Source organism: Aegilops tauschii, chromosome 7 (assembly GCF_002575655.3).
Source record: "Aegilops tauschii subsp. strangulata cultivar AL8/78 chromosome 7, Aet v6.0, whole genome shotgun sequence".
In the NCBI taxonomy this organism is placed as follows: Eukaryota; Viridiplantae; Streptophyta; class Magnoliopsida; order Poales; family Poaceae; genus Aegilops; species Aegilops tauschii.
The window spans coordinates 243,134,681-243,162,310 of NC_053041.3; the positions used below are offsets into that span (position 1 = coordinate 243,134,681).

The 27,630-nt window shown below is 51.1% G+C and overlaps 2 protein-coding genes across 2 annotated transcripts; one reads left to right on the plus strand and one right to left on the minus strand.

The window, feature by feature from the left end:
- Positions 1–801: 801 nt before the first annotated feature.
- On the minus strand, positions 802–1,299 carry LOC141027069 (uncharacterized). Its single transcript, XM_073503989.1, has one exon. It carries the CDS (start codon positions 1,297–1,299, stop codon positions 802–804), a length of 498 nt encoding a protein of 165 aa, XP_073360090.1.
- A 1,296-nt stretch (positions 1,300–2,595) lies between these two features.
- On the plus strand, positions 2,596–4,677 carry LOC109758865 (F-box protein At3g26010). The gene has a single exon (XM_020317723.4). The coding sequence runs from the start codon at positions 3,320–3,322 to the stop codon at positions 4,451–4,453; it is 1,134 nt and encodes a 377-aa protein (XP_020173312.1). The 5' UTR covers positions 2,596–3,319; the 3' UTR covers positions 4,454–4,677.
- Positions 4,678–27,630: the final 22,953 nt, after the last annotated feature.

Sequence of the window (27,630 nt, forward strand, 5' to 3'; positions counted from 1 at the left end):
GTTCCTCGAACACGTCTGGGAATTGGTCCAAAACTTCTTGGATGCAGGCTGGTGTATGTTCTAAATCTTCAGGCTGAGGTGCTACCACACAGAGGTGTATGACATGTGTGATAGATCCTTTGCTGCATAGGTTTTGCAGTTGTAAGTTGTTGATGGTCTGGCAAGTTGTCGAGGCCGCGTCGTGTCCCACGAGACGCAACGGACCCGCTGGAGTAGGTATTTCAATGAAACGGGCGCGCCAGTCAACCTGCATCGGGCTGTGTTCTTCGAGTCAGTCCATGCCCAGGATGACATCGTACGTGCCCAAGGCCAACACTTTCAAATCTGTGTAGAATTCGTGCCGTTGTGAGTACCATGCGCACTGTGTGGCTACCTGTGTGCAGAGTAGCTCTCCTCCATCTGCGACTCGAACATGGCTGGGATTGGAGAGAGGTTGAACTCCTAAAAGTTGCTTTGCGAGGTGCTCATTGATGAAAGAGTTGGAGCTGCCTGAATCCACTAACATGAGAACTTCACGGCCTTGAAGCCACGCTCCGAGCTGGAAAGCTTTGGCCGAAACTCCTCCTGTAACAGCAGATACAGAGATGGCCATGGTTGTGTCTTGGGATGGTTCATCATAACCCAGCTGTGTGTCGATGAAGCTATCGAGGCCGAAGACGTCCAGCAGTTCTTCCACAACGTGAAGCTGGACGGTGGTGGGGCACACATGGTCGTGCCCCCACTTCTCTCCGCACTTGAAACACAGACCCCGGGCCCGTCGATAGTCCCGGAGCGACTTGAGCTTGGACGCGTCAGCGCGGGCTACGTCTGTGCCGCGGCAATCTGCTGCTGGCGCCACTGGCACCGAGCGCACCGGAGGAGGAGAAGCGGCATGGGAGTGCCTCCTCGTGGTGGTGGCTCCGGCGGGCGTGAAAGGCTGCCGAACGCGCCATCGGCCACCTCCTCTTGAAGCAGGGCGAGCGCGCACGCCGTATCCAGGTTCGGTGGTCGTTGCACGAGGACCACCGCCCGAATATCCCTCCGCAGCCCCTCGACGAAACGAGTCAAGAAATAAAAGGGATGGATCGAGTCAGAATATGACGATAAGTGATTGATTATCAATTCAAACTTCTCGATGTAATGTGCTACAAAAGACGTTTGGCGAACAGTGTAAAACTGCCTGATCAGCGTCTGGTGCCGATCGCGCCCAAAACGAGTGCAAAGTAATGAGGTAAATGTTTCCCAGTCGAACTCTGCGAGTCGCTTCTGTATGGATTGCAGCCACACAGCGGCGGACCCGGAGAAATTCAGGGCCGCCATGGGCACCCAAAACGACGGTAAAATGCCGAACATCTGAAAGTACTGCTTGCACATTGTTTTCCACAGATTCGGGTTGTCGCTCGTGAATTGTGGAGACGCAATAGATGGGTGGGTTTGGCCCAGCCCTGACAGCAGCTGACTCGCGTGTGCGAACGGTGAAGACAGGGTGGTGGTTGCTGCTAGGGAGGAGGACGGACCTGTTGCCAGGGGTGGCGGCGGCGTCTGGAAGGACGCCGCCACGTTCCCCCGTGGTAAGTTGAAGATGCCGTGGCCATTGGGCCCTTGGAGATCATTGCCCGCGCCGCCACCGGCCCCAGGGAGGATGCCGGTCGTCGCAGAAGGGCCTTGTTTCGGATTTGTGCCTTGTGGCTCCTCGCTCGTCCTGGTCGGCGGTGGCTGCGCCAACTAGAGCGCCGCCACCGCGTCGCCCAGATCCGCCACCCGCTTCTCCAGATCTGGTCGCCAGTTGACGAGGTCGTCGATCTTGGCCGTGGAGGCCTGGATCTCCGCGATTGCCTTGTTCTGGGCCTTGAGGGTGTTGTCGAGCCGGTCGAGGAAGGCCTCGATCGCCGGATCCATGGCGACAAGGTGCGCGCGAGCTTGTCGAAGGCCCGTGGTTTCGATGATCTGCGCCAGGGTGGCGCGGTGATGGGGAAGATGCTGGTCTCTGATACATGATAGGGTACTCGAATCTCTTGATTACTAGCAAGGATCTCTCTCAAATATGAGTTACGGTGGCGATTACAGACGGAGATACACGAATTTGGTAGCTAGGGTTTGTCGCGACACGGAAAGGGGGAAGGGGAAAAGAGCCGAGCCGCCGTTCGCCTGATCCACTGGATGCCTCAGTCTGGTCTCGATCCCTCCTCAAGTAGATGCGCAGCCGGGCTTCCGTTTACCCACGCTGGCCCGATGACTCGTGGGTTGGGCTTCTTGGGCCGGACCGCTCGCGGAGCAGTGGCGACGTGTCCATCGTCGCTGATTTGTGGGCCTGCCCTGTCAAGGCCGCTGACAAAATATTTCCTTTTTGTCACCACGTGACACATGTGGTAAGCAATCCAAACAATTAAAAAAATATTTTCTTTTTGTCGTCATTTTTTTCAATCTTCTGAAGCTCGTTATATTAACCCATTTGCTTATTGATAAGTTGGCCGAGTTTTGACATACACTATACCCACGTAACTTCTCCAACTCAATGGTTTTTAATCTCCTCCCACTTAACACGCATCGTCGGCAATCTTGAAATAAATTCAAAAATTCAGAATAAATACAAGTACCAGGACTTGACCCTGATGAGCTGGGATATCACTATCCTACTAATTATCCAATTACATGTTGATTCGCTCCCTTACTCAATGTTGATATGCGAAGAATGACCAAACGGAAATGCGTCATTTGCGTGTTGAGGAGGAGGAGACTTCGGAGCCGGCGCACCACCGCACAGGCATGTGAAGTGCGGCGTGGCGCCGCGGTCTCTATTATTTTTCCACCGGCCACGACCACCGCACCATATCGCGCCACCGCCGCGCACCGGAAAACGTTGCTCATATCGCGGGCGCCACCGTTTCATTCCGCGGTGATGCGGTGTCGGCTCACGGCTACGAGAGAAACCAGAACGAATCACTCGAGCCCAAGTCCAGCTACGTGTCACGACCTAGCTGAGCCCTCCCTCGACGGTTATCACTTATCACCACACATCGCGCAGGTTCTCCTTTGCTGTCGACTGATACACGTCGGCGCACACGCGGGCTCCAATCATTCAGGCAGTATTTCTATCCCTGCCTGCCGACCAGCGGACCAGGTACCACCCGACCCGAGTATCCTCATCCAACCGTATTACACAGTTGGAGATCTATTTATAGCCCATCCATCCCTTCTAATCTTAGCATTACATTACATTCCATCTACATCCACCGTCATCTTGTCTGAAAATTCGTAGCAGTGCTGCTTCTTCCTCTGATAGTCCGATTCCCTCGACTCGGTCAGTATTGAGAGCGTACGTGCCAACAAGAAGAATAATATGGCAATCCTCAAGAGTTGTTCCGTCGACAGCGACGCGAGTGCCAGGGGCTTTGTTCCGGAAGAGATCGACCTGGGCGACGACGTGCTCGCCGAGATCATCCTGCGCCTGCCCCTGGAGTCCGTCGCGCGCTCCAGGTGCGTCTCCAAGAACTGGTGCGCCGCCATCGCGGACGGCTACCTCCGCTGCCGGCTCCCCCTGCACATGTCCATGATCTGCTTCCCCGACGACGACGGCGCGCTTGGCGGCGGCGGCAGGCCCGTGTACGCGTGCGCCGGCGAGGGCCGCCGGCTCGAGGTCCGGGACCTTAGCTTCTTCGCGCTGCACGACAGCGTCATCTTCTGCGACGGGTGCAACGGCCTGCTCCTCTGCCGCGCCCCCGGCTCGCCGGAGTTCTACGTCGTGAGCCCGGTGACCAGGAGCTGGGTGGCGCTCCCGAGGCCGGCCAAGGACGCGCGGCTCTCCGTGCTGGCGTTCGACCCGCTCGGCGGGCAGCACTACCACGTGATCAACTTCACCGGGTGGCGCGACCGTGGAGCGGCGGTGGAGGTGTTCTCGTCGGAGACGCGGGCGTGGGCCGCGCGCGACGTGGAGTTCGGCGGCGTCCTCGCGGGCTCCCTCTCCGGCTCGGTGCACTGCCACGGCGGCGCTGTGTACTTCCTCGCCTCCGACCCGGACTGCGTCGTCCGCATGGACCTCGCCGCCGGGGCCGGGCTCGCGTGCACGGTCATCGACCTCCCCGAGCCGGCGGACGGCGACGGCCGCGTCGCGCACTCCGGCGGCAGGCTGCACTACTTCTGCAGCGACGGCGGGCTGCTCAAAGTCTGGTCCCTCGAGGACGACCGCGCGCGCCAGTGGTGGCGTCTGAAGCACGCCGTGAGAGTCAGCGACGTCGTGGACGGCGGCGGTGGCGAGGTGAGGTTCCTGGCGATGCACCCGGAGAATCAGGCGGTGGTCTACATATGGTCGCCGTGGAAGGTCGTCGAGTACGACCTGGGCAAGCGAGAGATCACCGGCGCGGCGTGGGAGTTCGGCAAGGGCGCGAGGAACCGTGTCGTCAAGACGTGGCTCGTCCCGTCCTCGTGCTACCTTTCGGATTGCTTTGCGGACGATGGTCCGGTACTGGCGCGCTAAATTGAGGTGGGTATGGAGCGGTGAGGTCTGAGCCGTGCCTAACCCATCGAACCGAGATTGAATGAATCGCTCCGTGGGTTAATGCACACTGGACGCAGCGATCCGATGGTCAACGTGGCTCCATCCATTTCCTCCCCTATTTTTCTTATTTGTAAATATATTTTACTTAATGTAAATATATTTTATATTAGATGGAACACTTTTCTTACACACTACAATCAAAATTGCTCCATACACTTTCCTCTATAAGGGCGTGTTTGGTTGCCGTGTGCAACAGTGTCTGCATCGCATACACTTCTTTACTCAGTCTGGCTATACAAATGCAGCCTCAAATGCACCATATGCATGTTGTTTGGTTGCCTGCATGCCCTCTTACCTGCATGGGCTGAACTACACTGCCTGGTGTTTGGTTGCCTGCATGTTAGTCCACAAACCCAAGGCATGGAGTTTGATTGTATGCAAGGCCTGATGTATGGTGACCTCTTTGGCTAGTTGGTGAGGTTATCACCACACTTCGGCAGCACACATCATAAGCACAACAGACCATAAATATAGCATCAACTAGTATAATTTAGATATAACAGTACCACAGATATAACAGTTCAACGCATAAACCATCAACTTGCATAATTCGATAGTACGCTCGAAAGAGGTGGCCCGGCCCTACTCCTTGGCGGCGAAGGCGTCGTCGTGCTTCCCGCACTTGTTGACGACCTCAATGCCATCGTCGTCGAAGATGATGACCTTGAGGGTGTCAGGAGTGAGGAGCTTGAACGTTATCATATAGCCGATCTTGATCTAATGAACGGCTGCGTAGGTGGCCCAACCCTGATCCAGGGTCACCATGCCGTTCATCAGCTTGACCGTCACCTTTCAGGAGCAACCGATGTTGTTCCTAAGCTTGAACTCCGTCGGCACCGCGACGAAGTGCTTGGTGAAGTCCAGGGGCATGGGGATGCACTCAAGCTTCGGTGCAAGGATGACCTTGCATAAGTGAGTTGGGCCATCCTCCTGATGGTAGTGGCCGTAGTTGCGGCGCTTGTTGCTTGGGGCTCCTCCATGCCCTCGTCGTCGCCACCCTCAGGCGTCTTCGGGTCTTCCTCGGCGGTGGGCGGCAGCTCAACCTCGTCGGGCATTGGGTGAAGGGGCCGCTTGCCCTTGCTGTCAACGGCCGGGAGCACCTCCGTGTCCTCGATCTGCACGCAAGTCATGGAGTCAGGCATTGCACAGAGTTCATGGCTAATTCAAGAGCTTGTAGTTAAAACGGCATGACTGTCACTCTTCTCCTCCTCTCCATCCCCTATATTTATTCACCCTGCCCATCACTATTTACCCACCCCCTCTCTTCTCTCACTGTCAACCTTCCTCCTCCCCATCGCCATGAGCTCTAGCTCCAGCTCCAGCTCCAATGCCAACCCCTTCCCTTGGGGTATTGGCTGGAGGGCCTTCTTCCTCAGGTGGACGGCTGGTGACCGGACTAAGTTCGAGAACACCATGGAGGTGTGCTCGAACTTCGGCTCCATGGCTGACATGTAGAACGAATCGAATGCCGTGGTCATGAAGGCCACTAAAGAAGAAATGAAGACGCTGATTCCTGACCCAGCGAAGGGCGCGATGGCAGTTGACATCATTCGCTGGGCCATGAATCAGGCCGTCTCCGACGACCCTAAACAGAGAAAGAAGTGGTGCAAGTATAAGACCTACTGGGCTCCTAATGACCGCCGTGCCGCAGTGTACTGGGAGACGGCTATCGCGCCGCCGACGGTCATCGGCGGGGATGTTGGGGAACGTAGTAATTTCAAAAAAATTCTACGCACACGCAAGATCATGGTGATGCATAGCAACGAGAGGGGAGAGTGTTGTCCACGTACCCTCGTAGACCGATAGCGGAAGCGTTAACACAACGCGGTTGATGTAGTCGTACGTCTTCACGATCCGACCGATCAAGTACCGAACGCACGGCACCTCCGAGTTCAGCACACGTTCAGCTCGATGACGTCCCTCGAACTCCGATCCAGCCGAGTGTTGAGGGAGAGTTTCGTCAGCACGACGGCGTGATGACGATGATGATGTTCTACCGACGCAGGGCTTCGCCTAAGCACCGCTACGATATTATCGAGGTGTAATATGGTGGAGGGGGCACCGCACACGGCTAAAAGATCAATAGATCAATTGTTGTGTCTATGGGGTGCCCCCTGCCCCCGTATATAAAGGAGCAAGGGGGAGGCCGCCGGCCTAGGAGGAGGGCGCGCCAAGGGTGGAGTCCTACTCCCACCGGGAGTAGGACTCCTCCTTTCCTTGTTGGAGTAGGAAAAGGGAAGGGAGAAGGAGAAAGAAGGAAGGGGGCGCCCCCCTCCCTAGTCCAATTCGGACTAGTCCATGGGGAGGGGTGCGGCCACCCTTTGGGGCCTTTCTCTCCTTTCCCGTATGGCCCATTAAGGCCCAATACGAATTTCCGTAACTCTCCGGTACTCCGAAAAATACCCGAATCACTCGGAACCTTTCCGATGTCCGAATATAGTCGTCCAATATATCGATCTTTACGTCTCGACCATTTCGAGACTCCTCGTCAAGTCCCTGATCTCATCTGGGACTCCGAACTCCTTCGGTACATCAAAACATATAAACTCATAATATAACTGTCATCATAACGTTAAGCGTGCGGACCCTACGGGTTCGAGAACTATGTAGACATGACCGAGACACCTCTCCGGTCAATAACCAATAGCGGAACCTGGATGCTCATATTGGCTCCCACATATTCTACGAAGATCTTTATCGGTCAAACCGTATAACAACATACGTGTAACGCCCGGATAATCATGCTACAGTAATCTCACGTTAATGATGGCACGTCACCTCTGTCACTGTAATTAATCTCGGGTTAATTCAAAACCGTTTCAAATTTAAATCCTAAATAAGTCAAACGACAAAAGTTTTCAAATATTAAAATAAAAATATTCGGGCCATGTCAATTATTGCATCGGTAATTATGGTGAAGTAAACACATTTTTATAAAATGCCTAAATGCTTTTAAATGAATTAAAACAGAAAAGAAAATAAATAAATAAAAAGAAAATACAAAAGGGGAGAAACAAACAAAAAAAAGAGAAGAAGAGAACCCCCCCCATGGACCCTGGCCCAACTGGGCCGACCCCAGGCCCTGCCGGACTGGCCCACCTCGCTCGGCCGTGCCCTCCCCTTCCCTGTTCCCCCGACCGGGGTCGGAACAGGGGCAGGTCCCCGCCGCACCCCCTCGCCGGCGACGGGGGAGGATAAGGCCGCCACGCCCCGCCTCCTCGATCGCGCCTCCCACTCGCCCCCACTCTCGCCCTCGGTTCCTGCGCCTCTCCCTCCTCCCTCAACTCCACCTCGTTCCCCACCGCAACCGAGCGCCGCCGTCGCCATGGCTGCGCCATAGCCGCGGCCACCGAGCCCCGTTCTCCTCCCTGACGTGTCCACGAGCTCCGCCGCGTCGAGCCCGTCCTCCCCGACCACCTGCTCGAGCCGGGACCCCCTACATCACCCCCAACGCCGTCGCCTTCTTCCTCGGGTCGCCGCCGTCTTCTTCGACTCCGGCGACTGCTGCTGCTACTAAGCCTCTCACCGGCCTCCGTGTGCCGCGCGGTGAGCTCCTCTACCTCCTACCCTTCTCCGTTTGCTCTCGCGCGAACCTTAGCTAGCTCTCACAACGAGTCCGAACGCGTCGCCGCAGAGCTCGTTGCCGACGCGTCCCCGGTGACGGTTTGGTCACAGGCTCGTACCCATTGGACTCGCCGCACCACGTAGATCCTCCCCAGCCTCCTCTTTTGCTCAATAGCGTGCTGCCTCGCCGTTTCCGTCTTCGACCGAAGCCGCTCCGCCATTGGCCTCGACGCCGGCGCCGATTCCAGCCAACTCCGGCGACGCCACCACCGCTGTTCGACGCGCGTTGCTGCGCTCGTTCGAACGCGCCCTCGCGCGCGCGAAACGTTTGCCCGTAGGCGAAATCCGACGAGGTCCGAAGCCCTCCGCCGTGTTTGGCGTCACCGGCGACGTGCCGCCGGCCGCCGCTGACGTGGCACACCTGGGGCCACCCCGGGTCATTGCCAGTGGGCCCCGCGGGCCCCGTTGACTGGGTTGACCCAGTCAACGTGCTGACTGGGCGTCTCTGTGACGCTGACATGCGGGCCCCGCCGCATAAGTAAACTAAATAAAATGTTTTTATAAAATAAAACTAATTAATTAATCTAAATAGGCACTGACAGGTGGGGCCTACCTGCTAATAACCTTGTTTAAGTTAGTTATAAAACTCTATTAGTGCCCTGTCAATGACATGTGGGTCCCACTGGACCCACCTGTCTGGTTTGACTGGTCAGCCGACCTGTTGACCTGCTGACGTCAGTGTTACCTCATGCTGACGTCATAATTCATTTTTGCTAAATTCAAATAATTCCAGAAATTCAAATAATCTTTGAAAATTCATATCTTTTAAACCGTAACTCGGATGAAAATGTTTTCTACATGAAAGTTGCTCAGAACGACGAGACGAATCCGGATAAGCAGTCCGTTCGTCCACCACACCTCCCTAACCTATCGAACTCGCAACTTTCCCCCTCCGGTCCATCTGTCTGAAAACGCAAAACATCGGGAATAGTTTCCCGGATGTTCCCCCCCTTCGCCGGTACCACCTACTGTCGCGTTAGGACACACCTAGCATTGCTCATTGTCATGTCACGCATCGTCATGCTTATGTTTGCATTGTATTCACTGTTTCTTCCCCCTCTTCTCTCCGGTAGACTATGAGACCGACACTGCTGCTGCCCAGTTCGACTACGGAGTTGATGACCCCTCCTACTTGCCAGAGCAACCAGGCAAGCCCCCCCTTGATCACCAGATATCGCCTATTGTTCTCTATACTGCTTGCATTAGAGTAGTGTAGCATGTTACTGCTTTCCGTTAATCCTATACTGATGCATAGCCTGCCCTTGCTACTACTGTTGCTACCTTTACCTGCAATCCTACATGCTTAGTATAGGATGCTAGTTTTCCATCAGTGGCCCTACATTCTTGTCCGTCTGCTGTGCTATACTATCGGGCCGTGATCACCTGGGCGGTGATCACGGGTATATACTTATGTACTATACACATGACACATGTGATGACTAAAGTCGGGTCGGCTCGTAGGAGTACCCGCAAGTGGATCTTTGTGGCGGAGCGACAGGGCAGGTTGAGACCGCCTAGGTGAGAGGTGGCCTGGCCCTGGTCGGCGTTCGCGGATACTTAACACGCTTAACGAGATCTTGGTATTTAATCTGAGTCTGGCCATTTGGTCTATACGCACTAGCCATCTACGCGGGAGTAGTTATGGGTATCCCGGCGTCGTGGTATCAGCCGAAGCTCTTTTGACGTCAGCGACGGAGTGACGCGCGCCGGATTGGACTGGAACGCCACTAGGCTAGGTCTGCTTCCGGCCGCCCTCGCAACGTGCAGGTGTGCATAGGGCGATGGGCCCAGACCCCTGCGCGCATAGGGTTAGACCGGCGTGTTGACCTCTCGGTTGAGCCTAGGTGGGGCTGCGACGCGTTGATCTTACGAGGCCGGGCATGACCCAGAAAAGTGTGTCCGGCCAAATGGGATCGAGCATGTTGGGTTATGTGGTGCACCCCTGCAGGGAAGTTTATCTATTCGAATAGCCGTGTCCCTCGGTAAAAGGACGACCCGGAGTTGTACCTTGACCTTATGACAACTAGAACTGGATACTGAATAAAATACACCCTTCCAAGTGCCAGATACAACCCGGTGATCGCTCTCTAACAGGGCGACGAGGAGGGGATCGCCGGGTAGGATTATGCTATGCGATGCTACTTGGAGGACTTCAATCTACTCTCTTCTACATGCTGCAAGATGGAGATGACCAAAAGCGTAGTCTTCGACAGGACTAGCTATCCCCCTTTTATTCTGGCATTCTGCAGTTCAGTCCACTGATATGCCCCTTTACACATATACCCATGCATATGTAGTGTAGCTCCTTGCTTGCGAGTACTTTGGATGAGTACTCACGGTTGCTTCTCTCCCTCTTTTCCCCTTTTCCTTTCTATCTGGTTGTCGCAACCAGATGCTGGAGTCCAGGAGCCAGACGCCACCGTCGACGACGACACCTACGACACTGGAGGTGCCTACTACTACGTGCAGGCCGCTGACGACGACCAGGAGTAGTTAGGAGGATCCCAGGCAGGAGGCCTGCGCCTCGTTCGATCTGTATCCCAGTTTGTGCTAGCCTTCTTAAGGCAAACTTGTTTAACTTATGTCTGTACTCAGATATTGTTGCTTCCGCTGATTCGTTTGTGATCGAACACTTGTATTCGAGCCCACGAGGCCCCCTGGCTTGTATTATGATGCTTGTATGACTTATTTATGTTGTGATATCTTCCCGTGAGTCCCTGATCTTGATCGTACACATTTGCATGCATGATTAGTGTACGGTCAAATCAGGGGCGTCACAAGTTGGTATCAGAGCCGACTGCCTGTAGGAATCCCCCTTTCCACACTCCTTGGCCGAAGTCGAGTCTAGACATTACAAAAACTTTTACTAACATGGCTGTGTGTCTTACGGGCCCACGTCGCCATTGGGTGGTACTAGGATCTTTTACTCCTCGACCTTTACTCTGGGACTCTGAACTCTCTTCTACTCGGGTTAAACGAATTTACTAACTCTAACACTAGGATCCCGTGACCGCATTCACCCCAAAGTTGGATAAGCCATAGTTGTTTCTTAGAATAGTATTTTGAACAATTCACACACTGTCATTTGACTCCTTTGAAACGTCTTTGCTTTCAGATGGAACCCACGAGGCAGGTCGTGCGCCACACGACGACCATTGGTGCCTCGGGATCACCTGCTGTGCTAGCTGAGATGATGACCTATCTGGGTTATCGCTGGCACCCTGAGTACACTGTCTACGAGGAGTACCAGGAGTTTAACCAGGAGCAGTACCGTGCCATCGTCCACCTCTACTCGCGGGAGTATGACTCCACTACTGTGCTGCACACCGCACATGGTGTTGGTGTGACCATCGATATTGCTGTCCACGATGCTGCCTATGTTGCTCTGACACGTCTTCGTGGAGAGTATCGGGAGTTGGACACCTCCCCTTTCAGGCACATTGCTATCGCATCTGATGTTGGTGCGGAGGGATACTATACTGCTGCCTACTCCACTGTCACCCAAGAGCCCTTCTACCATCAGAACCTGGTTCTGCATGCTGATGGGCTGGATCGAGCTAACCGAGCTCTTCGCCACGAGATGTACACCACCCGTCAGCACCTTTACCGTGCTTTGACGCTGCTGCACCCCTTTGTACGATCTGGACAGCTACCGCGTACTGCGATCTACCCAGCCAGGACCGTGATGCCCCACGGTGTCGGTTGGGCAGAGGTGGGAGGCTACTCTCCCGCACTTGGTCCTCTTCTGCCACCTGAGCGTCGGGCTCTACACCTGAGTATCCGTAGCACCCAGTCTGCTGACGTGGAGGGCTATCCGTTGCCTCACTACCAGCTGTCGGGTTACGATTACCTCCACAGTACCTCTTGGGACTGATGTAGGCTTGCTTGTAGTGTTAGAGGCATTCGCCGCGAGCCTGTTGTTGGGAATCGTAGCATAATTTAAAATTTTCCTACGCTCACCAAGATGCATCTATGGAGTCTACTAGCAACGAGGGGAAAGGAGTGCATCTACATACCCTTGTAGATCGCGAGCGGAAGCGTTCCAATGAACGTGGATGACGGAGTCGTACTCGCCGTGATCCAAATCACCGATGACCGAGTGCCGAACGGACGGCACCTCCGCGTTCAACACACGTACGGTGCAGCGACGTCTCCTCCTTCTTGATCCAGCAAGGGGGAAGGAGAGGTTGATGGAGATCCAGCAGCACGACGGCGTGGTGGTGGATGCAGCGGGTCTCCGGCAGGGCTTCGCCAAGCTTCTGCGAGAGAGAGAGAGGTGTTGCAGGGGAGGAGGGAGGCGCCCAAGGCTGTAGGTTACTGCCCTCCCTCCCCCCCCACTATTTATAGGACCCCTGGGGGGGCGCCAGCCCTTGGGAGATCAGATCTCCAAGGGGGGCGGCGGCCAAGTGGGGGGGAAGGGGTGCCTTGCCCCCCAAGGCAAGGGGGAAGCTCCCCCTAGGGTTCCCAACCCTAGGCGCATGGGGGGAGGCCCAAGGGGGGCGCCCCAGCCCACTAAGGGCTGGTTCCCTTCCACTTTCAGCCCACGGGGCCCTCCGGGGTAGGTGGCCCCACCCGGTGGACCCCCGGGACCCTTCCGGTGGTCCCGGTACAATACCGGTAACCCCCGAAACTTTCCCGGTGGCCGAAACTTGACTTCCTATATATAATTCTTCACCTACGGACCATTCCGGAACCTCTCGTGACGTCCAGGATCTCATCCGGGACTCCGAACAACTTTCGGGTTTCCGCATACATATATCTCTACAACCCTAGCGTCACCGGACCTTAAGTGTGTAGACCCTACGGGTTCGGGAGACATGCAGACATGACCGAGATGCCTCTCCGGTCAATAACCAACAGCGGGATCTGGATACCCATGTTGGCTCCCACATGTTCCACGATGATCTCATCGGATGAACCACGATGTCGAGGATTCAGTCAATCCCGTATGCAATTCCCTTTGTCAATCGGTATGTTACTTGCCCGAGATTCGATCGTCGGTATCCCAATACCTTGTTCAATCTCGTTACCGGCAAGTCTCTTTACTCGTACCGCAATGCATGATCCCGTGACTAACGCCTTAGTCACATTGAGCTCATTATGATGATGCATTACCGAGTGGGCCCAGAGATACCTCTCCGTCACACGGAGTGACAAATCCCAGTCTCGATCCGTGCCAACCCAACAGACACTTTCGGAGATACCCGTAGTGCACCTTTATAGTCACCCAGTTACGTTGTGACGTTTGGCACACCCAAAGCACTCCTACGGTATCCGGGAGTTGCACGATCTCATGGTCTAAGGAAAAGATACTTGACATTGGAAAAGCTCTAGCAAACGAAACTACACGATCTTTTATGCTATGCTTAGGATTGGGTCTTGTCCATCACATCATTCTCCTAATGATGTGATCCTGTTATCAATGACATCCAATGTCCATAGTCAGGAAACCATGACTATCTGTTGATCAACGAGCTAGTCAACTAGAGGCTTACTAGGGACAGGTTGTGGTCTATGTATTCACACATGTATTACGATTTCCGGACAATACAATTATAGCATGAATAATAGACAATTACCATGGATAAAGAAATATAATAATAACCATTTATTATTGCCTCTAGGGCATATTTCCAACAGTCTCCCACTTGCACTAGAGTCAATAATCTAGTTCACATCACCATGTGATTAACACTCACTGGTCACATCACCATGTGACCAACATCTAAAGAGTTTACTAGAGTCAACAATCTAGTTCACATCACTATGTGATTATCACTCAATGTGTTCTGGTTTGGTCATGTTATGCTTGTGAGAGAGGTTATTAGTCAACGGGTCTGAACCTTTCAGAACCGTGTGCTTTACGAATATCTATGTCATCTTTGTGGATGCTACCACGCGCTATTTGGAGCCATTTCAAATAATTGCTCTACTATACGAATCCGGTTTACTACTCAGAGTCATCTGGATTAGTGTCAAAGTTCGCATCGACGTAACCCTTTACGACGAACTCCTTTCCACCTCCATAATCGAGAAAATTCCTTAATCCACTAGGTACTAAGGATAAGTTCGACCGCTGTCATGAGATCCTTTCCCGGATCACCATTGTACCCTCTTGACCAACTCATGGCAAGGCACACTACATGTGCGGTACACAGCATAGCATACTATAGAGCCTATGTCTAAAGCATAGGGGACGACCTTCGTCCTTTCTCTATCTTCCGCTGTGGTCAGGTCTTGAGTCTCACTCAATACTCACACCTTGTAACACAGCCAAGAACTCCTTCTTTGCTGATCTATTTTGAACTCTTTCAAAATCATGTCAAGGTGTGCTGTCTTTTTAAAGTATCATCAGGCGTCTTGATCTATCTCTATGGATCTTGATGCCCAATATGTAAGCAGCTTTATCCAGGTCTTCCTTTGAAAAACTCCTTTCAAACAACCCTTTATGCTTTCCAGAAATTTTACATCATTTCGGATCAACAATATGTCATTCACATATACTTATCAGAAATGTTGTAGCGCTCCCACTCACTTTATTGTAAATACAAGTTTCTAACAAACTTTGTATAAACCCAAAAACTTTGATCACCCCATCAAAGCGTATATTCTGACTCCGAGATGCTTGCTCTAATCCATGGAAGGATCGCTGGAGCTAGCATACCTTTTAGCATCCTTAGGATCGACAAAACCTTTCTGATTGTATCACATACAACCTTTCCTCACGAAAAACTGGGAAGGAAACTTGTTTTGACATCCATCTGCCAGATTTCATAAATGTAGCTAATGCTAACATGATTCCGACGGACCTAAGCATCGCTACGGATGAGAAAAACTCATCGTAGTCAACTCCTTGAACTTGTGAAAATACTCTTTGCCACAAGTCGAGCTTCATAAACGGTAACATTACCGTCCATGTCCGTCTTCTTCTTAAAGATCCATTTATCTCAATGGCTTGCCGATCATCGGGCAAGTTCACCAAAGTCCATGCTTTGTTCTGATACATGGATTCTATCTCGGATTTCATGGCCTCGATCCATTCGTCGGAATATGGGCCCACCATCGCTTCTCCATAGCTCGTAGGTTCATAGTTTTCTAGCAACATGACTTCCAAGGCAGGATCACGCATTACTCTGAAGTAGTGCGCATCCTCGTCGTCCTACGAGGTTTGGTAGTGACTTGATCCGAAGTTTCATGATCACCATCATAAGCTTCCACTTCAATTGGTGTAGGTGCCACAGGAACAACTTCCTGTGCCCTGCTACATACTAGTTGAAGCGACGGTTCAATAACCTTATCAAGTCTCCACCATCCTCCCACTGAATTCTTTCGAGAGAAACTTTTCCTCGAGAAAGGACTCGTTTCTAGAAGCAATTACTTTTGCTTCCAGATCTGAAATAGGAGGTATACCCAACTGTTTTTGGGTATTCTATGAAGATACATTTATCCGCTTTGGGTTCGAGCTTATTAGCCTGAAACTTTTTCACATAAGCATCGCAGCCCCAAACTTTTAAGAAACGACAACTTAGGTTTCTATAAATGGTGTCGTCTCAACGGAATTGCGTGGTGCCCCTTTTAAAGTGAATGCGGTTGTCTCTAATGCCTAACCCATAAATGATAGTGGTAATTTGATAAGAAACATCATGGTATGCACCATATCCAATAGGGTGCAGTTATGATGTTCGGACACACCATCACACTATGGTGTTCCAGGCGGTATTAATTGTGAAACACTTTCCACAATGTCTCAATTGTGTGCCAAACTCGTATCTCAGATACTCATCTCTATTATCATATCACAGACATTTTATCCTCTTGTCACGACGATCTTCAACTTCACTCTGAAATTACTTGAACCTTTCAATAATTCAGACTAGTGTTTCATCAAGTAAATACACTCAGCATCTACTCAAATCATCTGTGAAGTAAGAACATAACGATATCCACTGCATGCCTCAACACTCATTGGACTGCGTACATCAAAATGTATTACTTCCAATAAGTTGCTCTCTTGTTCCATCTCACTGAAAACGAGGACTTTCAATCATTTTTCCCATGTGGTATGATTTGCATGTCTCAAGTGATTCATAATCAAGTGAGTCCAAACGATCCATCTGTATGGAGTTTCTTCATGCATATATACCAATAGACATGGTTCGCATGTCTCAATCTTTTCAAAAATGAGTGAGTCCAAAGATCCACCTACATGGAGCTTCTTCATGCGTTCTACACCAATATGACTCAAGTGGCAGTGCCACAAGTATGTGGTACTATCATTACTATCTTATATCTTTTTGGCATGAACATGTGTATCACTACGATCGAGATTCATTTTAGGTGCAAGACCATTGAAGGTATTATTCAAATAAACAGAGTAACCATTATTCTCCTTAAATGAATAACCGTTTTGTGGTAAACATAATCCAATCATGTTCAACGCAAACACCAAATCTCGATGGTAGAGGGAGCATGCGATGCTTGATCACATCAACCTTGGAAACACTTCCAACACATATCGTCATCTCACCTTTAGCTAGTCTCCATTTATTCCGCAGCTTTTATTTCGAGTTACTAACACTTAGCAACCGAACCAGTATCTAATACCCTGGTGCTGCTAGGAGTACTAGTAAAGTACACATTCATATAACGTATATCCAATATACTTCTGTCGACCTTGCCTGCCTTCTCATCTACCAAGTATTCTAGGGTAGTACTGCTTCAGTGACCGTTCCTCTCATTACAGAAGCACTTAGTCTCAGGTTTGGGTTCAACCTTGGGATTCTTCACTAGAGCAGCAAACGACTTGCTGTTTCATGAAGTATCCCTTTTGCCCTTGCCCTTCTTAAACTAGTGGTTTTACTAACCATCAACAATTGATGCTCCTTCTTGATTTCTACTCTCGCGGTGTCAAACATCGCGAATAGCTCAAGGATCATCATAATTATCCTTGATATGTTATAGTTCATCACGAAGCTCTACTAGCTTGGTGGCAGTGACTATGGAGAACTATCACTATCTCATCTGGGAGATTAACTCCCACTCGATTCAAGCGATTGTGGCACTCAGACAATCTGAGCACACGCTCAACGATTGAGCTTTTCCCCCTTAGTTTGCAGGCTTAAGAAACTTGTCAGAGGTCTCATACCTCTTGATGTGGGCACTAGTCTGAAATCCCAATTTCAGTCTTCGGAACATCTCACATGTTCTGCGACGTTTCAAAAAACGTCTTTGGTGCCACAATTCTAAACCGCACGGAACTATCACGTAGTCATCAAAACGTGTATGTCAGATGTTTCGTAACATCTACAGACGACGCTGAGGTTCAGCACACCGAGCGGTGCATTAAGGACATAAGCCTTCTGTGTAGCAATGAGGACAATCCTCAGTTTACAGACCCAGCCCGCATAATTGCTACTACCAACTTTCAACTAAATTTTCTCTAGGAACATATCTTAACCAGCAGAACTAAAGCGCAAGCTATGACATAATTTGCAAATACCTTTTTGACTATGTTCATGATAATGAAGTTCATCTGATTATGAACTCCCACTCAGATAGACATCCCTCTAGTCATCTAAGTGAAACATGATCCGAGTTTAACTAGGCCGTGTCCGATCATCACGTGAGACGGACTAGTCAAGATCGGTGAACATCTCCATGTTGATCGTATCTTCTATACGACTCATGCTCGACATTTCGGTCCTCCGTGTTTCGAGGCCATGTCTGTACATGCTAGGCTCGTCAAGTCAACCTAAGTGTATTGCGTGTGTTCCGAGGCCATGTCTGTACATGCTAGGCTCGTCAACACCCGTTGTATTCGAACGTTAGAATCTATCACACCCGATCATCACGTGGTGCTTCGAAACAACGAACCTTCGCAACGGTGCACAGTTAGGGTGAACACTTTCTTGAAATTATTATAAGGGATCATCTTACTTACTACCGTCATTCTAAGCAAATAAGATGCAAAAACATGATAAACATCACATGCAATCAAGTAGTGACATGATATGGCCAATATCATCATGCTCCTTTGATCTCCATCTTCGGGGCACCATGATCATCTTTGTCACCGGCATGACACCATGATCTCCATCATCATGATCTCCATCATTGTGTCTTCATGAAGTCGTCACGCCAACGATTACTTCTACTTCTATGGCTAACGCGTTTAGCAACAAAGTAAAGTAATTTACATGGCGTTATTCAATGACACGCAGGTCATGCAAAATAATAAAGACAACTCCTATGGCTCCTGCCGGTTGTCACACTCATCGACATGCAAGTCGTGATTCCTATTACAAGAATATGATCAATCTCACACATCACATATATCATTCATCACATCTTCTGGCCATATAACATCACATAGCACTTGCTGCAAAAACAAGTTAGACATCCTCTAATTGTTGTTGCAAGTTTTTACGTGGTTTGTAGGTTTCTAGCAAGAACGTTTCTTACCTACGTATGACCACAACGTGATTTGCCAATTTCTATTTACCCTTCATAAGGACCCTTTTCATCGAATCCGTTCCGACTAAAGTAGGAGAGACAGACACCCGCTAGCCACCTTATGCAACTTGTGCATGTCAGTCGGTGGAACCTGTCTCACGTAAGTGTACGTGTAAGGTCGGTCCGGGCCGCTTCATCCTACAATGCCGCCGAAACAAGAAAAGACTAGTAGCGGCAAGAAGAATTGGCAAACTCAACGCCCACAACTGCTTTGTGTTCTACTCGTGCATAGTAACTACGCATAGACCTGGCTCATGATGCCACTGTTGGGAATCGTAGCATAATTTAAAATTTTCCTGCGCTCACCAAGATGCATCTATGGAGTCTATAGCAACGAGGGGAAAGGAGTGCATCTACATACCCTTGTAGATCGCGAGCGGAAGCGTTCCAATGAACGTGGATGACGGAGTCGTACTCGCCGTGATCCAAATCACCGATGACCGAGTGCCGAACGGACGGCACCTCCGCGTTCAACACACGTACGGTGCAGCGACATCTCCTCCTTCTTGATCCAGCAAGGGGGAAGGAGAGGTTGATGGAGATCCAGCAGCACGACGGCGTGGTGGTGGATGCAGCGGGTCTCCGGCAGGGCTTCGCCAAGCTTCTGCGAGAGAGAGAGAGAGGTGTTGCAGGGAGGAGGGAGGCGCCCAAGGCTGTAGGTTGCTGCCCTCCCTCCCCCCACTATTTATAGGACCCCTGGGGGGGCGCCAGCCCTTGGGAGATCAGATCTCCAAGGGGGGCGGCGGCCAAGTGGGGGGGAAGGGGTGCCTTGCCCCCCAAGGCAAGGGGGAAGCTCCCCCCTAGGGTTCCCAACCCTAGGCGCATGGGGGGAGGCCCAAGGGGGGCGCCCCAGCCCACTAAGGGCTGGTTCCCTTCCACTTTCAGCCCACGGGGCCCTCCGGGGTAGGTGGCCCCACCCGGTGGACCCCCGGGACCCTTCCGGTGGTCCCGGTACAATACCGGTAACCCCCGAAACTTTCCCGGTGGCCGAAACTTGACTTCCTATATATAATTCTTCACCTACGGACCATTCCGGAACCTCTCGTGACGTCCAGGATCTCATCCGGGACTCCGAACAACTTTCGGGTTTCCGCATACATATATCTCTACAACCCTAGCGTCACCGGACCTTAAGTGTGTAGACCCTACGGGTTCGGGAGACATGCAGACATGACCGAGACGCCTCTCCGGTCAATAACCAACAGCGGGATCTGGATACCCATGTTGGCTCCCACATGTTCCACGATGATCTCATCGGATGAACCACGATGTCGAGGATTCAGTCAATCCCGTATGCAATTCCCTTTGTCAATCGGTATGTTACTTGCCCGAGATTCGATCGTCGGTATCCCAATACCTTGTTCAATCTCGTTACCGGCAAGTCTCTTTACTCGTACCGCAATGCATGATCCCGTGACTAACGCCTTAGTCACATTGAGCTCATTATGATGATGCATTACCGAGTGGGCCCAGAGATACCTCTCCGTCACACGGAGTGACAAATCCCAGTCTCGATCCGTGCCAACCCAACAGACACTTTCGGAGATACCCGTAGTGCACCTTTATAGTCACCCAGTTACGTTGTGACGTTTGGCACACCCAAAGCACTCCTACGGTATCCGGGAGTTGCACGATCTCATGGTCTAAGGAAAAGATACTTGACATTGGAAAAGCTCTAGCAAACGAAACTACACGATCTTTTATGCTATGCTTAGGATCGGGTCTTGTCCATCACATCATTCTCCTAATGATGTGATCCCGTTATCAATGACATCCAATGTCCATAGTCAGGAAACCATGACTATCTGTTGATCAACGAGCTAGTCAACTAGAGGCTTACTAGGGACAGGTTGTGGTCTATGTATTCACACATGTATTACGATTTCCGGACAATACAATTATAGCATGAATAATAGACAATTACCATGAACAAAGAAATATAATAATAACCATTTATTATTCCCTCTAGGGCATATTTCCAACACCTGTGTGCCGCCTATGTTGTTTTAGTCTATGTACTGAACTCTATGTACTGAACTCTATGCATGACCCCTTTTGTAAGTTATGCCGACTACTATGTAGTAGCTATCGTGCTCCTTTCATTATGCATGTTTCATCATGAATGATTCTTGTCTTTGCAAATTTCTCAATGCTGAACTACCCCTGTTATATATTAGCAGGATGGTTAGGCCAGGTGGTCGTGGTCGTGGTGGCGATGCCCCACCACCACCTAAGTACATGGCTGGTATGATCCAACAGTTTGAACTGAACCGCCAATTCATGGAAAATATGATGGCTCAGTTTCCTCGCCCCAATATGGACCAGCAACCAACCCCAGTAACTCTGCAGGATTTGATGCGCCTGAATCCAACTGTGTACCGCAGGTCAACTCAGCCTCTGGATGCTGATGACTGGCTCCGTGACATCACCTATGAGATGGAGTCTGCCGATGTAGCCCCTGCCAGCTATGTCAACTTTGCTTCCTTCTTTCTGAAGGGACCCGCAGCTCAATGGTGGGACAGCCACAGGCGTACTCTGCCAGCTGGAACAATCATCACCTGGCCAGACTTCCAAGCTGCTTTCCGTGCCCGCTTCATTCCTCAAGGAGTCATGGACCGGAAGAAGCGTGAGTTCCGCAACCTCACCCAAGGCAACAAAACTATTGAAGCTTATCAGCGGGAGTTTCTGGACTTGTCTCGCTATGCTGAGGAGGACATTGCAACTGATGCACGCAGACAGGAGAAGTTCCGTGATGGCCTCCAAGCTGACATCAAGCTCGCACTTCTAGTGCATGACTTTGCTGATTTCGCCACCTTGGTGAACAAGGCCATCAATGTCGAAACTGGTCTGCAGGAATACCAGAGCTCTCACAGGCGCAACCGTGACACGGGCTCATCTTCGGGCTCGCCCTCACAGAAGCGTAAGATATGGATCCCGAACAGCATGTATCGTCCAAATGCATCTGCCCCAAGGCAGACCTATGTTGCACCGCGTCTGCCTCCTCCACCATCTAGGCAGTCAAAGCTACCAGCTCCCCCACCTGGGGCTCTTGTTCCCACTCCCAATAATGGCTTGTGCTTCAGGTGTGGTCAACCAGGACACCGTGCTAGAGAATGCAACCAGAACTAGAATCAACTGGCCCTTCCAGCAACTGGCCGTGGTAACAACCAGCCCCGCAACAACAATGCTAAGTCTTATGGTCGTGCTCATGCCAACCACGTTGATCTCAACGAAGCTCAAGACCAGCCTGCTACTGTGATGGGTACACTCCTCGTAAATTCAGTACCAGCATCCGTTTTATTTGATATAGGTGCATCACATTCATTCATGTTAGAAGACTTTGCATTCATGCATGGCATTAGAAGCGAAGACATGAATGCTTCACTATTAGTACACACCCCTGCGGGCCAATGTCGAACCTCCATGATTTGCAACGACGTCCCCGTTGAAATCGAAGGACTGGAATTTCTTGTCTCTCCCATCGTACTGAAGTCCTGTAGCATTGATCTCATTCTGGGAATGAATTGGTTAAAAGCGCATACTGCTTCAATCGTTTACACCACTAAGACCGTCCATCTGCTACAACCTTCAGATGAGATAGTTACTTACCAAGCCCATCTGGTGCAAAATGCCGAGGCAAGGCTCTATGCATTGAATGCATTGAACGCTGCACCACTCGAGGGCATTGAAAACATTCCCGTCGTGCGTGAATTCCTCGACGTCTTCCCTGAAGAACTTCCAGGGATTCCCCCTGCTAGAGCTGTCGAATTCATCATCGACTTGAAACCAGGCACCACTCCTATAGCCAAGCGACCCTACAAAATGCCGCCGCATGAACTCCTTGAGCTTAAGGAGGAAATCAAAAAATCTCTTCGCAAAGGATTCATTCGCCCAAGTTGCTCTCCTTGGGGAGCACCTTCTCTCTTTGTCAAGAAGAAGGATGGGACAAACCGATTAGTTCAAGACTACCGTCCTATAAACCAAGCTACCATTCAGAATAAATATCCTCTTCCTCGGATCAATGATCTGTATGATGAACTGGCGGGTTCGTCAGTGTTCTCTAAGCTCGACTTGAGGTTGGGTTACCACCAGATCCGTGTTCGCGAAGAGGATATCCCAAAGACCGCCTTCGTGACTCGCTATGGTTCATACGAGTACACCGTCATGTCTTTCGGTTTAACCAATGCTCCAGCCACCTTCTCTCGTCTGATGAACTATATATTCATGGATTACCTCGACAAGTTCGTTGTGGTTTATCTGGATGATATCCTGGTATTTTCCAAGAACGAAGAAGAACATGTTGAACATCTTCGACTTGTGCTGGAGAAGCTACGAGAGCATCAACTATATGCCAAGTTCTCCAAATGTGAATTCTGGCTACCGGAAGTAACCTATCTTGGGCATGTCATCTCTAAGGATGGTATTGCCGTCAACCCTGAACGAGTCCAGGCTATCCTTGATTGGACTCCTCCCAAGAACGTTAAACAAGTCAGAAGTTTTCTCGGTCTCGCCAGCTATTGCCGTCGATTCGTCGAGAACTTCTCCAAGATCGCCAGGCCTCTGACTAATCTGTTGCATAAGGGCGTCAAGTTCCAATGGACAGACAAATGTCAGGAAAGTTTCCAGGCACTCAAAGACAAGTTGACTTCTGCCCCAGTTCTAGCTCCACCTGATACTAAGAAGGACTTCGTCATTTACTGCGACGCTTCCCGTCAAGGATTAGGCTGTGTCCTAATGCAAGACCGCAAAGTGATTGCTTATGCCTCTCGGCAATTGCGCCCTCACGAAGAGAACTACCCAGTTCATGACCTCGAACTTGCTGCTGTCATTCATGCGCTGAAGCAGTGGCGACATTACCTTCTTGGTAATCGTTGTGAGATCTTCACTGACCACCAAAGTCTGAAGTATCTGTTTACTCAGCCAGACCTGAACCTCCGTCAGCAGAGATGGATGGAGCTTGTTGCAGACTTTGACTTGGGTATTTCTTATACGCCAGGCAAGGCTAATGTAATGGCTGATGCCTTGAGCCGCAAGTCCTACTGCAACCACCTCCAGGTTCACAAAGTTTAGCCCTCGCTTGTTGAAGAATTCAGGAAGCTGAACCTCCATATTGTTCCTCCGGGTGCACTCGCTCCCCCTCCTAAGGAGTTTGGCAAGGTGAACCTCCATGTTGTTACCCAGGGTTCCCTCAATACCCTAGTTGCTAAGCCAGATCTCGTGGACAGCATCAAAAGGCTACAGAAGTATGACTCTGAAGCCCACAAGATTAAGCGCTACCTCGTAGAAGGAAAGCCCTCATTCTTCACTAATGCTGAAGATGGCACCTTATACTTCAAGGGCCGCCTAGTGGTGCCATGTGCAGAGAAAAACCTGGATATGACACAGGAGGTTATGAAAGAAGCTCATGATACGCCTCTATGTATCCACCCTGGTAGTACAAAGATGTACCAAGACATCCGTCAGAGATTCTGGTGGTCTAATATGAAGCAAGACATTGCTCGTTATGTCGCTGAGTGTGACGTTTGCCGTCGTATCAAAGCAGAACATCAAAGGCCTGCTGGAACTCTGCAACCTATCTCTATTCCTGAATGGAAATGGGACCATGTTGAGATGGACTTCGTCACTGGATTTCCCAAATCACAGAAAGGTAATGATGCTATTCTTGTCGTCATTGACCGGCTTTCCAAAGTTGCACATTTTCTGGCGGTCAAAGAAACGATCACTGCTAGTCAGTTGGCAACGCTCTATATGTCCAGGATTGTTTCACTCCACGGTATTCCATTGGTTATCAGCTCAGACCGTGGTAGCTTATTCACTTCAAGATTCTGGGCAAGTTTCCAAGAAGCTATGGGAACTCATCTGTCATTCAGTACTGCATTTCATCCTCAGTCGCAAGGGCAGGTTGAACGCGTCAACCAAGTTCTCGAAGACATGCTTCGAGCTTGTGTTATTTCCTTCGGCAAGAAATGGGAGGAATCTCTCCCGTATGCTGAGTTCTCTTATAATAATAGCTATCAAGCTAGTCTGAAGATGGCCCCCTTCGAAGTGTTATATGGACGAAAGTGCCGAACCCCTCTGAACTGGTCAGAAACTGGGGAACGTCCACTCTTTGGTCCAGATATTATCCAAGATGCCGAAGAACAAGTCCGCATTATCCGTGAGAATCTCAAGACTGCTCAGTCACGTCAGAAGAGTCAGTATGACCGTCATCATAAAGACATGGTCTATCAACCTGGCGAAAAGGCTTATCTTCGAGTCACACCTATGAAGGGTGCTCACCGCTTCGGGATCAAGGGCAAACTAGCTCCTCGCTATATTGGCCCATTCACTATTCTGGAAAGGCGTGGAAAAGTGGCATACCAACTGGAGCTACCGCCGAACCTTTCTCAGGTTCACTATGTGTTCCATGTGTCACAGCTCCGCCGTTGCTTCAAGGACCCAATCCGAGCAGTGGATCATGAAGTGCTCGAATCGCAGCAGGACCTCTCCTATAAGGAGCATCCGGTCCGCATTCTCGACCAAGCTGAACGCCGCACACGTCAGAAGGCGATCAAGTTCCTCAAAGTCCAGTGGTCGCACCATTCTGAAGATGAAGCCACTTGGGAACGAGAGGATCGTCTGCGCGAAGAATACCCCGCATTGTTTCCTTCTACCTCCTAAATCTCGGGACGAGATTTCTTGTAGTGGAGGAGATTTGTAACGCCCGGATAATCATGCTACAGTAATCTCACGTTAATGATGGCACGTCACCTCTGTCACTGTAATTAATCTCGGGTTAATTCAAAACCGTTTCAAATTTAAATCCTAAATAAGTCAAACGACAAAAGTTTTCAAATATTAAAATAAAAATGTTCGGGCCATGTCAATTATTGCATTGGTAATTATGGTGAAGTAAACACATTTTTATAAAATGCCTAAATGCTTTTAAATGAATTAAAACAGAAAAGAAAATAAATAAATAAAAAGAAAATACAAAAGGGGAGAAACAAACAAAAAAAAGAGAAGAAGAGAAACCCCCCCCACTGGACCCTGGCCCAACTGGGCCGACCCCTGGCCCAGCCGGCCTGGCCCACCTCGCTCGGCCGTGCCCTCCCCTTCCCTGTTCCCCCGACCGGGGTCGGAACAGGGGCAGGTCCCCGCCGCACCCCCTCGCCGGCGACGGGGGAGGATAAGGCCGCCACGCCCCGCCTCCTTGATCGCGCCTCCCACTCGCCCCAACTCTCGCCCTCGGTTCCTGCGCCTCTCCCTCCTCCCTCAGCTCCACCTCGTTCCCCACCGCAACCGAGCGCCGTCGTCGCCATGGCTGCGCCATAGCCGCGGCCACCGAGCCCCGTTCTCCTCCCCGACGTGTCCACGAGCTCCGCCGCGTCGAGCCCGTCCTCCCCGACCACCTGCTCGAGCCGGGACCCCCTACATCACCCCCAACGCCGTCGCCTTCTTCCTCGGGTCGCCGTCGTCTTCTTCGACTCCGGCGACTGCTGCTGCTACTAAGCCTCTCACCGGCCTCCGCGTGCCGCGCGGTGAGCTCCTCTACCTCCTACCCTTCTCCGTTTGCTCTCGCGCGAACCTTAGCTAGCTCTCACAACGAGGCCGAACGCGTCGCCGCGGAGCTCGTCGCCGACGCGTCTCCGGTGACGGTTTGGTCACGGGCTCGTACCCATTGGACTCGCCGCACCACGTAGATCCTCCCCAGCCTCCTCTTTTGCTCAATAGCGTGTTGCCTCGCCGTTTCCGTCTTCGATCGAAGCCGCTCCGCCGCTGGCCTCGACGCCGGCGCCGATTCCAGCCAACTCCGGCGACGCCACCACCGCTGTTCGACGCGCGTTGCACCGCTCGTTCGAACGCGCCCTCGCGCGCGCGAAACGGTTGTCCGTAGGCGAAATCCGACGAGGTCCGAAGCCCTCCGCCGTGTTTGGCGTCACCGGCGACGTGCCGCCGGCCGCTGCTGACGTGGCACACCTGGGGCCACCCGGGTCACTGCCAGCGGGCCCCGCGGGCCCCGTTGACTGGGTTGACCCAGTCAACGTGCTGACTGGGCGTCTCTGTGACGCTGACATGCGGGCCCCGCCGCATAAGTAAACTAAATAAAATGTTTTTATAAAATAAAACTAATTAATTAATCTAAATAGGCACTGACAGGTGGGGCCTACCTGCTAATAACCTTGTTTAAGTTAGTTATAAAACTCTGTTAGTGCCCTGTCAATGACATGTGGGTCCCACTGGACCCACCTGTCTGGTTTGACTGGTCAGCCGACCTGTTGACCTGCTGACGTCAGCGTTACCTCATGCTGACGTCATAATTCATTTTTGCTAAATTCAAATAATTCCAGAAATTCAAATAATCTTTGAAAATTCATATCTTTTAAACCGTAACTCGGATGAAAATGTTTTCTACATGAAAGTTGCTCAGAACGACGAGACGAATCCGGATACGCAGTCCGTTCGTCCACCACACCTCCCTAACCTATCGAACTCGCAACTTTCCCCCTCCGGTCCATCTGTCCGAAAACGCAAAACATCGGGAATACTTTCCCGGATGTCCCCCCCCCTTCGCCGGTACCACCTACTGTCGCGTTAGGACACACCTAGCACTGCTCATTGTCATGTCACGCATCGTCATGCTTATGTTTGCATTGTATTCACTGTTTCTTCCCCTTCTTCTCTCCGGTAGACTACGAGACCGACACTGCTGCTGCCCAGTTCGACTACGGAGTTGACGACCCCTCCTACTTGCCAGAGCAACCAGGCAAGCCCCCCCTTGATCACCAGATATCGCCTATTCTTCTCTATACTGCTTGCATTAGAGTAGTGTAGCATGTTACTGCTTTCCGTTAATCCTATACTGATGCATAGCCTGCCCTTGCTACTACTGTTGCTACCTTTACCTGCAATCCTACATGCTTAGTATAGGATGCTAGTTTTCCATCAGTGGCCCTACATTCTTGTCCGTCTGCTGTGCT

Coding starts and splice junctions, on each gene's coding strand:
- LOC141027069 (XM_073503989.1), bottom strand. CDS start 1,299: ATGGCGGCCCTGAATTTCTCCGGGTCCGCCGCTGTGTGGCTGCAATCC.
- LOC109758865 (XM_020317723.4), top strand. CDS start 3,320: ATGGCAATCCTCAAGAGTTGTTCCGTCGACAGCGACGCGAGTGCCAGG.